Below are 11,584 nucleotides of genomic sequence, written 5' to 3' on the forward strand. Positions count from 1 at the left end.
CCCAAGGACAGGCAGGAAGAAAGATACCCACGCAAAGGAGGAGCCCATCTTCCGGCCTGCTCACGCCATGCCACACCATGCAGCATCGACCACATCTCTCCTTGACAGTCAGTCAGGTTATCCGTTGCACTCCTATGAGTGCTATGGCTTTGCATCATTCCCTCGCACAAAAGATCACGTATAGCCCCTGCAGCTATAGATACAGCCACTACCATTGCAGGCCGGCCGGTGGCCTCTCGTGTCATGGATGGAAAAACGACAGAAAAAAATATATGCTGCTCACAGCCTCACACATGCAGATCGGAGTATAGAGCCCAAAATGAAGTGTATATAAAGAAGTGTTGACCCAGCTTAATTAAATTGCAAGTGCGCAACGTATGTCGATCCACAAGGTTGTGCGTCGTTCTACTAGGCTTTCCTCACTTACAAAAACATCCATACGAAAAGACTTGTACTCCCCGCTCGCAACGAGGGAGTACAAGTCTGGTATATCGAGCCGTCTTTCTCTTGCACTACCGGACGGCACGCAGTGAACAAATCTCGATGACAATATATGCCACCTATGGATCTCGGGGACACCCTTGTGTTATAGCTAGGCTTTTTGCGGCCTGGGAGGCGTACTTTGCTATGCCTGTGATGAGAAAGGTCGCGTGTACGTGTAGTAGCTAGGACGTACACGAGCTATAAGGATCGAGTAAAAAGATGCATGCAGGCTTTACAGATACCAGGGAAAAGGATATGCCCGCTTTGCGAACATGTGCGTGCGTCTCTGACGCGCCACCACGGTACACGACCCATGCATGGCACGCGCTTACCACGGTACAGTCCCCTTCCATCTATCATCACGACACAATCTTGTCCAAATCATTTTGAGAGAGAGAGAGAGAGAGAAGACGTGTAGAATATTCTTGCAACACGCACGTCTATCCACGGCACGGCATCATTAACCAGGTGGCTAGCTAGGCAGTAGCCACGAACCATGCATGACGCCTCACTCCATTGGCCAGGCCTGTCGCCGGCTCTGCACGTACGCACGCATATGCATGTCCTTTCTTAAGTTTTTTTTTCTTTTGCGAAAACGCATATGCATCAGTGCATGTCCCTGACATGATCGATGCATGCGCAGGCCGGCAGGCGCAGCCGACGTGCGTGCTGGAGACGAGATGCCTTGTCTGCGCGCGCACGCCAACGCCGGCGCGACGTCGAGTCGGCAATAATTGGCAAGAGGATTTGCAATGTGCGTAAAAAAAATTTGAGACTTTGCAATGTGCTACTAAATAATAACGCTCACTATTTCGTTGAAACCACGGGCGGGCCGGATTGTGCGGCCCATGCGGACTTGGGCGACGGCTCTACTACTACTGTGCCCCTGGGTCCGTCAAGGCGGTCGACGGCGTAGGTTGTCGGTCCCACGGCGCCGGCCGGCAGCGTGAAGGCACCTCGGCTCGGCCCTGTCCAAACACGGTCGATGGACGGACGGATCGAGAGAACGCGCCGTACGCCCATCCATCTTTCGATATGGACTCGCCTCGCTCGCTGCTGCTTGCTCTGCAGGTGCACGCATGCGAGGAGCTACGCGATGGAAGAATGGCGTAGTCGGTCATTCATGCACGGACGACGTGAGTGTCTCATCAGGACAAAAGAAAACGGTTTTGTCTGTAAATCATTCACTCACTCATGAGCAGCATCTGCTTCGAGCGCTAGCGACGGAGAGATCACGCGGAAACGACGAGGGAGGCCAACGACCTTTGTAGCATGTGTCTCACATGACATGTCGCGACAGCCGGCCGGAGACGCGTCCTGTCCGCTCGTACCGTTTACAGAGAAGCCGTGACATTACAGTGCGTAGTGTCCGTCAGCGTGCACGAGACGAGGGCGCCTGCCTGCGCAACCAGGCGGTACGCCCTCCCTCCCGGCCCAGATGTACAGAGCCCCGGCGGACACCAGCAATGTCCCCGGCTGGCACCGGCAGGGCATGCCGGCGCGGCATGTAGCCTGTCGCCTCTGCACGTTCACCTCCGGCTGTCGACGTCCGCGACGGATACGATCTCGTCCAGGTCGGGGACTGCCGCCGGCGTCAGCATGTTGCGCGAGCTGCCGAAGCGCTCGTTGGGCGCCCGCGCCACCGGAATCTCGACGCTGTCGCCGCGGCCGGCGACGGGATCCGTGGCGCCGGCCTTCTTCAAGGTGAGTGAGTTCCGGAGGCTCGTCTCTGAGCGGCCCCTCTTCCGGGCACCCGTGGCCCAGTTCGCCACGGACTCGTGGAGGCCCGAGCCCAGCGCTTGCAGCTTGATGTCTCCGCTCATCTGGCCCAACAGAATCAGCGTGTCATATATCTGACTTTTTAAACTGTGGAAGCAGGGGGGAGTGAATATTTCACGGAGTTTACGTGGGTGACGATGGCGTATAATGGCAGGGTGATGTAGCTGCACACCACCTGGATGATCAGACTGCAAAAAGAACACATAAATCATTTCTGAAGTACTACTAACAAGTAATCTAAACACTCTTATATTTCTTTACGGAGGGAGTATATGAGAAGGCCACGGAATATCCGTGAGAACAAATGGCAATCCTGAATTTTACTGACCCAATAACAAGTCTGGAGATGGCGTAAGCCTTCTTCTCCATGATGCATGAATCGAACCCATATGTTACCTGTGGAGGTCATGACTTTGTTAGTTAGCTCTAGAGCCTAATTATATTCGGGACTTGGTTTAGGTGAGAGCGTGGGAAAGGATAATACCAAGACCCAGAAGAAAAAACCAATCTCGAAGGCGTTCTGGAATAGGATGAAATGGATCAAATGAAGGACAATTGAAGGTTTCCCAAACCAGAAATGCTCCTTGGATGGCTTTATGTTCGGGACTTCGTTTGTTTTATCTGCTAATGATGCTGCTGCCTCTTGAGCTAATCGAGTAATAATGTGCTGTAGCTTTGCGCCAACAACAAGCAGGAGCTGCAATTTACCCCATTGTTAAGAATTGTCCTCGATCAGATAAAAAGGGTTTTTTAGCTTACTTTTACTAAATAAGCATAACAACTAACATAGGCGTGATCAGAATTGAGAAGTACAGTACAGAATAGGATATTTGAATGAACAGACGCAGTGTAGCAGAGGAATACTTACAAATAGAGGCAAGAAAGCTAACCAGAAGTATGTGTGCCATCCTGCATTTGGTGGCAAATAAAATTATAAAGAACATGCAGAACAGAAACCTATTAAATGCATATCCTGATCAACAAATGGACGGATGCCGATATATGAAACCTTAAGATATTTAATCAACAGTCAAGTGCTTGGTAAAGGGTATTCATCAGATTCGACTGGTTAAGAGTTTAAATGACAACATGTAGTGGAAAAATAAGTAAAGTTACCGGGGATTATAGCTGCACTGCATATCTAACAAACTATAGGGACATGTGTTCAGTGGTTCAGTCAGACTTACCATTTATATTCAGCAAAAGGAAAACGATAACAAAAAGCCACAGGTACCAGCTGCATCAAAGTTACTAATATTAAAGGCACATATATATTCAAGTCAAAGTTAGAATTTCTCTACAAAAATACCAACCTGATACCAACAACCCTCTTAAAGTCATGCTCAAGGGCACGGGTCATGTACTTGTGGAAATCAAAGTTTGGGTGCCTTGGGTAGTGTATCTGAATTAAATGGAAGAAAGGGAGAAAATACCCTATTAGCTTCAAGCCTTCAATAGCAGTACGGAGAAATGCATGAGAAAAATACGCAAGAGTTAAACTAAGTAATATATCTTACTAAGACGAACGCTGATCTAAGCGCTTCATAATCTGATTTACCCACAGAATCATGAAATTGCTTCGAGAACGCAATCTGCATTGAGTGAATCAAACCTTTATGGTCAAGTCGAAGATAGACTAACAGACATGGTGACACATGAAACGAACACGGTTCAAATAAATATTACCGCAATAACTGTATACATACTGTGCGACTGGGAGCAATTAATTATGGTAAATGACAAATGGATGTTTTCTTGAAATTGATTCATCAACTGAAAAAATCATACAGCAGGAGCACCTTGAATCAATGAATGATCATGTCGTACTGCAGTTTTGTGCGCATGCTTGCCATATTTTGAGGACAGTGTGTGTTCAGGCCCTAAACCCAGCTGCTGAGTCATTTTCCCAAGACTAATAAATGATAGAGCATTCATTGGTACACAACTACGATAATCTACCTAAGGAGCATGAAAAGTAAATATGACAATGTGATTTCCTATAATTTTCATCCAGTGTCAGTTAATAAAAGTTGACAGTTCTGTCTAATTCCACGTTTTTAAGGCATCCATAAGCAACGCCTAAGGCGTCGCTTAGGCAGTAAAGCGCCCTGGCAGTTCCCTAGCATTTTGTCGGTCTTAGGCGCTTATGTGTTGCTTAGGCGGTAAGGTGGGGGTAGATCGCCTTATGAAGCCTTACCGCCTTAAAAACCTTGGTCAAATTTACTTTTGCATGTTATGCTAATGAGAAGCAGTGAACGCATGCAGTTTAGTCGAGGCTACTGCATGCAATGTGATAAACATGTTTACCATAGTGAATCCTTATGTTACATATAGATAATAATTTGGATAAATGCATGCACGCAATCAAGGTGCAGATAGACCATTCTAGATAACTGAATTGAGCAATATAACAGGATTGGCAGACGACTTACTATCCAGCTCACAACAGCCAGCTGCTTCCAAAATCCCCTGGTTCGCTCACTGACCAATTCACCCTGGTGATTATGGCGTAGCACAACATGCAATGGTGTAACGTTTCCTACAATATCTGTTTGTAGTTGTGCAACTGTTTCTCCAGAAAGAAAAGAAAACATTGAGCCAGAAATCTTTAACGCCTATTAAGTAAAAACACAAACGGACCCTTTACAGCATAAATGAAGGGGAAAAGGGCCAATGGAACAGGCAAAATTATAATGCATCGATGCCATAAGGAGACAGTGCAAATTAGGAGACTCGGTTTCCATCCAACTGCGAAGTATTCACTTATTCTGCCATGTCAGTTGTTGCTCATGTTGTGGCGCGAAACCAACAGAACAGACAACAAATCGCATACTTGTTGCAGAATTTGACCGATGGTCAAAATGTGGACACATGGGGCATATCTAGTAGAGCCATAGGGATGCACAGAACGCCTGGGCAACCCCAATATGTGAGATTTTTTTCAGGCATAAATTATGTGTAGGTATATGGGCATATGGCCCCAATATGTTATGAATGTTTAAGGATCTAAATAATTTTGATGGGCTTCCTATTCAACATTATAAGTTATGGAATTTACCTGTAAATTTGGTATTGCTCTGACCGGCAGAGAGGGCAAATGTTTACATATATTTTCTGCATTTTTTATTTAATCTTGTGAAAACAAAGATTTAAAATAAGTATCGACATTCGACAATCAACTCTTGCATGAGCAAGGGGTTTTCTTGAAGTGTTTACGAGGAATACAAACGCATCGTGTGTAATTTGTGAGTTATATAGTAGCTATTGTGTACTCTTCTATCCATGCAAGTCCTTATTTGTATTGTTAAAAAAAGTGAAACTCATTTGTGTCGGACTGTGAAATTATGTGTCTGGAGACTCTGGACAGGACAACTTCTGACTGTAACTGCACACACCCATTCAAAATTTTCTAGTACAAAGACAACAGAATCTGCAGAAAAATAATTCAAGAAAACTTGAAAAGGTGTTTGATCGGATGCAAATAATGTACTCCCTCCGTAAAGAAATATAAGTGTTTAGATCACTAGAGTAGTGATCTAAACCTCTAGTGATCTAAACGCTCTTATATTTCTTTACAGAGGGTAGCAAATACCAGCCTTCCAATGCTTATTTAATTTTAACATTTCTTGAAGCTCAGGAAGATCAGGCAAGAACCAGTACAAACATCCTGAAGAACTGCGTAGAAGCATGAGAACGCTAGGGGTGGGGTTGGTGATGAAGCAACATGTGTATAAAGAATATAATTGCATTTTTAAATTAACAGTGAGTATGGATAACAATCACGAATCATGACCGACTCTCTCTTTAGTATGTCATATTTCTTCATATTTGATTATATGTCCCAATATATAACTACATTATATAATGTCACCTAGGAAGCCCACATCAAGTACTTACAAAAATCAAATCAAGTAGACAAAAAAGATAGGGCAATAACGCACATTTATGTTGTATATCTCGGTGAATTCCATTCTCCCAATGCTTCCATCTTCTTATCTAGAAAATTTTAACGGGAGTAAGTTTGTCGTGCACAAACATGGTCATACCTAACTTTTTATTTGAAGACGTACCTTCGCTCCACCAAGCAATATTGTTGTAGCACAGAAAACCACATGGACCAAGCCAAGTACAAATATGAATATGTGCAGTTGATGCAATGCCTCCAGTGATAGAAAGGGGACATCACCCTGAAACAGAGCAAGCCTATCTTTATAATGATCATTCTAGAATACATTTCTGCATAATACACTTCAACTGCTTCCCTTTTAAGGAATGCCACTTTACATTGCTTCATGTGACACAGTGACAGACAAATAACACGAGGCGTTTCTACCCAATATAGAAGGATCTGTATCTCATAAAATAGGTGCCCAACAATAAGACATCCAGTTCGAAGATACAATCAGGTTTCAGTTCCAGGACAATGATGGCTCAACATTTTTGCGAATATGGAATTTCCTAACCTTTTTCTTGCAAACTATGCCACCTTCTTCTATAACTTTGTGATTCTCTCTCTTGCATGGAAGCATGAAACGTGTAGCGGTTTCCGGAATGCAAATGTGAACAATAAAACTCTGTGAGAGACTCAGGATGAAGGAAATGAATCCAAGAAGCATTAACTCTGCATATGTAGTCATTGAACCAGATAAGACACAGAGGAACAAGAAGAAGAAGAAGAAGAAATCAATATCATATAGTAAGTGAGCAAAATATTTGCCAACCCTTTGTCGTGTTTCCTATGTATCATTTTCTGAAGTCAAAGCTCTTCAACCATGTACATATTTGCCGAAAAAACATACTACAATAAACTATTTAAGTTTTATAATAGATATAGCATGTATTTAGCATACAGTTACTAATAACAAATGAATCTGAATGGTCCGATTAATAAGGCATGCTGAGATGCCAATTGATAAGTTCACACAACAATATTCCTGAATGTTACCTTCTTTTAGTCTCTGTAGGGCCGAATACAATGTTTTCTGCTGCTTATGTTTTAATGCCTGCACGGTTGTAGAAGAAAGCATAAGTAGGATGGGGGAATCATTGGCATCTCTTCATAGCATTGTTGACTACTGACTTCAAAAGCATGTTAAAGGAAAAAAATGTTCTTGAGTATTAAATCCTGTGTCGAGACCTTAACATGGATTGCCTGCTTTTTGGAATGTGCAAGATGAAAGTTTATCACTATTATGGTTTCAATAAAATAATACAAGATGGTAGCACCCTTAGAAGTCCTAAATGCAAAGAAGACTGAGCAATCAAGTAACAGAAAAGAGCAATAACATGATTTCAGCACTATCCCAGATGACATAACTGACAGGAAGACAACCAGGAAGAAAGTTGGTGAACCTAATTTGAGCCAGTCAACACTCAGGGATAGCTGACAATGAAACTGTTCTGCAAAAAGAGCAATGTCGCGGACCATGGAAAGTATTACACCAGCAAACTACCGAGCGGGGAACTGCACTTGCTTGATGATGCTAGCGAAGGAGTGTTTTTTTTTTTTTTTAAAATTCTGGAACATGAATATGGGAAGCTAATAACGGAGTACATTTTGCTCATAGACATGTAACTGTTCATTCTAAGTACAGTGTCAAAAGTTGCAACATAGAGAGGGTCAGGGGAGAGTAAATTGGGCCAAAAAATCCACTTGAGCTCGCAAATCGAATGCCAGAAAGGAACAGGCGCCTAACCCCAGCGAGTTCGTTTTGCCGCAGAGACCAAAATTTCATACAATCCTTCACCTGAACCCCCACAGTTCACCAGGAATTGGCAGGTATAGTACTAGTACTACCTTTCTAGCTAAATATAACACGTTTTTGCAGTTCAATTTGGCAGGTATAGGAATTGGCAGGAGTAGTACATTTTTCCTGCTTCCACGGTCGAACCAAGTAACCAACGAGCATATACTGATTTGTCCGCGGAATGTAAAATAAAAAATAAAAAAATGAGCTGATAATAGCGGGGGGGGGGGGTGAATAGGGAGGGTCGGAGGGGGGAGCCGTGCCTTGCCGAGGTAGTGGAGGAAGCGCTCGGCGGCGAGGGAGACGGAGACGATGACGAAGCAGACGGCGGCCACGACCCAGGTGGGCGTGTGCTCGAGGGACGCGTCGTCCATGCCTCCGCCTCGATCTTCTTCTGCTTATGCTGCTGCGGCGGCGGCTTGGCAACCATGGCTAGGTTCTCGGGTAAGGTGGCGTGCGGTTAAAGGGGGATGGGGGCAAGGCGAGCGGCAAGGAAGGAATCGGCCTGTCGCGGCGCTGCCTTGCCGACCGCGGCCACCGGATCGATTCCATCCCCGCGCTCGTGCGCTCTAGCTAGTGGCTAGTGCTGTGCTTGCTCCTGGCTAGCACGCTGTGCGCGCGTGGGGAAGGGGGCGGACGGGGATGCTTTGCTTCAGCCGCCGGTCTTCTCGTGTCCTGAGTCCTGACGCGCCAAGCTGCCGGCCGACGGACGGTCCATTCCTTCCGGTGGCAGGACGAGCCGCTGGGTCGTGAGACATACCTGACCATCTGGGCCGGCAGGCCCGGCCCATCATAAAACGTGCCGCCGCACACACCTATGGAGGGGAGCGGCGATTTTTTTTAACACGATACAGACGCATGTGCTCTTATATACATGCATACGTTTCCCTCAAAAAATACACGGTATATACTTATTTCTATGAATACACATGCACACCCTACCTCTAGGAGTATCCTCGAGAGACTGGACCGACATATCATCTTAAGATTGACGAGGTCATCGGCGTCTCGTAGTCGACGAGAATGTCTCTTCCCACTAAATATGTATCGCCCAAATCCTGAAATAAATTTAAAAAGAATGCGAGCACCAGGACTTGTACCTGCTGGGCTGGGGTTATCATTGTTCACCTAACTATCCAACCACAAGTTGCTTCACGGGAGCGGCAAAATTAAGGGCTACCCTTCATGAGAAGGAACCGACGCGCTGAAGAGGGAACAAATGTGCACCTCCCACTCCCCCAACACGTGGTTTTCCGCAGAACCATGTGCGGGGCCGGATGTCCATATTTATCCATTTCACTGTTTTCTCTGTTTTTCTATTTGTTCTTTTCATCTTTAGAACAATTTGATATTTTTAAAAAGTTTTAAATTATAAATAGTTGAGAAACGTTGCATGAAAAACAAAAACAAAAAATCTAGGCACACGCAAGATTTATCCATGGAGATGCATAACTACAAGAGAGGGAGAGCATCTTCATACCCTTGAAGATCATTAAGCGGAAGCGTTTATCAACGCGGTTGAAGTAGTCGTACACCTTCACGATCCATTCCAATCAAGTACCGAACGTACGGCACCTCCACGTTCAGCACACGTTCAGTTCGATGACATCCTGACCCTTGATCCAGCAAGAGGGGTGAAGTAGTAGATGAGTTCCGTCAGCATGACGACGTGGTGACGGTGTTGGTGAGGAACAATCTCCGCAGGGCTTCGCCAAGCACAACGAAAACTATGATGGAGGATAAACTAGATGGGCGGGGTTGCCGACACACGGCTTGGTGTATCTTGATGTGTTCCGGGTGCTAACCCTGCCCCTTTATTTATATGTTGAGCCCTAGGGTCGAAAGTTGGAGAAAGAGCCTCCTCAAAGTCGGTTTTGCCCGCAAGGAAGAGTCCTTCTCGGACTTCCGGGACCAGACGCCACAGTCCTTGGCATCTGGCCCAGACGCCATGGGCCTCGGCGTTTGGCCCAGGGCCAGATGACATGGTCTCCGGTGTTTGGGCCCTGACCTCTGCAAAACATCCTTTTGCACCGACCTAAGGCCCCGCGGGCCTTACCCCTTGGCCTAACCATATCATCCTATATATTGATCTTTACCTTCGGACCATTTAGGAGCTCCTCGTCATGTCCGTGATCTTATCCGGGACTCTGAACAACATTCAGTCACCAACATACATAACTCATATACTAATATATCGTCAACGAACGTTAAGCGTGCGGACCCTACGGGTTCGAGAACTATGTAGACATGACCGAGACACTTATCCGGTTAATAACCAATAGCGGAACCTGGACGCCCATATTGACTCCTACATATTCTACGAAGATCTTTATCGGTCGAACCTTATGACAACATACGTAATTCTCTTTGTCCATCGGTACGTTACTTGCCCGAGATTCGATCGTCGGTATTTTCATACCTAGTTCAATCTCGTTACCGACAAGTATCTTTACTCGTTCCGTAATACATCATCCTGTAACTAACTCCTTAGCCGCTTTGCTTGCAATCTTCTTGTGATGTTGTATTACCGAGAGGGCCCAGAGATACCTCTCTGATACACGGAGTGACAAATCTCAATCTCGATTCAGGCCAACTCAACAGACACCTTCGGAGATACATGTAGAGCATCTTTATGATCACCTAGTTACGTTGTGACGTTTGATAGCACACAAGGTAATCCTCCGGTATCCGGGAGTTGCATGATCTCATGGTTGAAGGAACATGTATTTGACATTAAGAAAGTAGTAGCAATAAATTGAACGGTCATATGCTAAGCTAATGGATGAGTCTTGTCCATCACATCATTCTCCTAATGATGTGATCCCGTTATCAAATGACAATACATGTCTATGGTTAGGAAACCTTAACCATCTTTGATCAACGAGCTAGTCTATGTATTTAAGTTTTCGATCAATACAATTCTAGCATTAATAATAAACCTTTATCATGAATAAGGAAATATAAAATAACAACTTTATTATTGCTTCTAGGGCATATTTCCTTCACAAACGGATTGTGAATTTTGAAAAAGAAATCAAGAAATCATAATATTTTCATGAATTCGAGATAGTTCTAAATTATAATAAATGTTCAGCAAATCATAAACTGTTCAAGGATTCAAAAAAGTGAGTCATTTTAAAAAAGTGTTCAAATTCAAAAAATGTGGAACATTTTGAAAAAAAACATTCAGAAAATAGAAAATGGTCATAGTTTACAAAAAAATCGCAGATTCAAAAAGTGTTCGTGAATTTTAAAACATTTCATAAGTTTTTGAAAAATAAAGTTAACAAAAATTCAAAAATAAATCACAAATTTTAAAATTAGGTCCCAAATTTCAAAAATGTTCTCTCATTCAAAAAATGACAATGAATTCGAAAAATGTTCATTAATGTCAAAACATGAATTGCAATATTTGTTCCCAAATTTAAAAAAATCTTTGTCAATTCAAAATAATCATGAATTTCAAAAAATGTTCATAGTTTCAAATTTTATAAAAGAAAGTTTCATGTTTTTTTTTAAAAAGCACATATTCATGATTTCAAGAAAATGATCACGAATTTGAAAGATGTTCAGAA

The 11,584-nt window shown here is 43.9% G+C and overlaps 1 protein-coding gene across 1 annotated transcript; it reads right to left on the bottom strand.

Moving 5' to 3' along the window:
• Positions 1-1,620: 1,620 nt before the first annotated feature.
• LOC125521723 (MLO-like protein 13) lies at positions 1,621-8,726 on the bottom strand. Its single transcript, XM_048686786.1, has 14 exons — positions 8,273-8,726; positions 7,208-7,265; positions 6,726-6,883; positions 6,333-6,449; positions 6,204-6,258; positions 4,695-4,828; positions 3,780-3,854; positions 3,576-3,664; positions 3,450-3,499; positions 3,131-3,171; positions 2,747-2,959; positions 2,591-2,658; positions 2,390-2,450; positions 1,621-2,306 (listed from the first exon to the last, which is right to left on the bottom strand). Exons 1-14 carry the CDS (start codon positions 8,381-8,383, stop codon positions 2,013-2,015), a joined length of 1,524 nt encoding a protein of 507 aa, XP_048542743.1. The 5' UTR covers positions 8,384-8,726; the 3' UTR covers positions 1,621-2,012.
• Between the last annotated feature and the right edge of the window lie 2,858 nt (positions 8,727-11,584).

The sequence above is a fragment of the Triticum urartu genome, chromosome 7 (genome assembly GCF_003073215.2).
Source record: "Triticum urartu cultivar G1812 chromosome 7, Tu2.1, whole genome shotgun sequence".
Taxonomy (NCBI): domain Eukaryota; kingdom Viridiplantae; phylum Streptophyta; class Magnoliopsida; order Poales; family Poaceae; genus Triticum; species Triticum urartu.

Excerpts from the sequence above, each read along its gene's own strand:
- LOC125521723 (XM_048686786.1), bottom strand. The coding sequence starts at position 8,383 with ATGGACGACGCGTCCCTCGAGCACACGCCCACCTGGGTCGTGGCCGCC. Across the intron at positions 7,266-8,272 it reads TCCTCCACTACCTCGGCAAG|GCATTAAAACATAAGCAGCA; the intron begins GCACGGCTCCCC and ends ACAACCGTGCAG. Across the intron at positions 2,307-2,389 it reads TATACGCCATCGTCACCCAC|ATGAGCGGAGACATCAAGCT; the intron begins GTAAACTCCGTG and ends CTGTTGGGCCAG.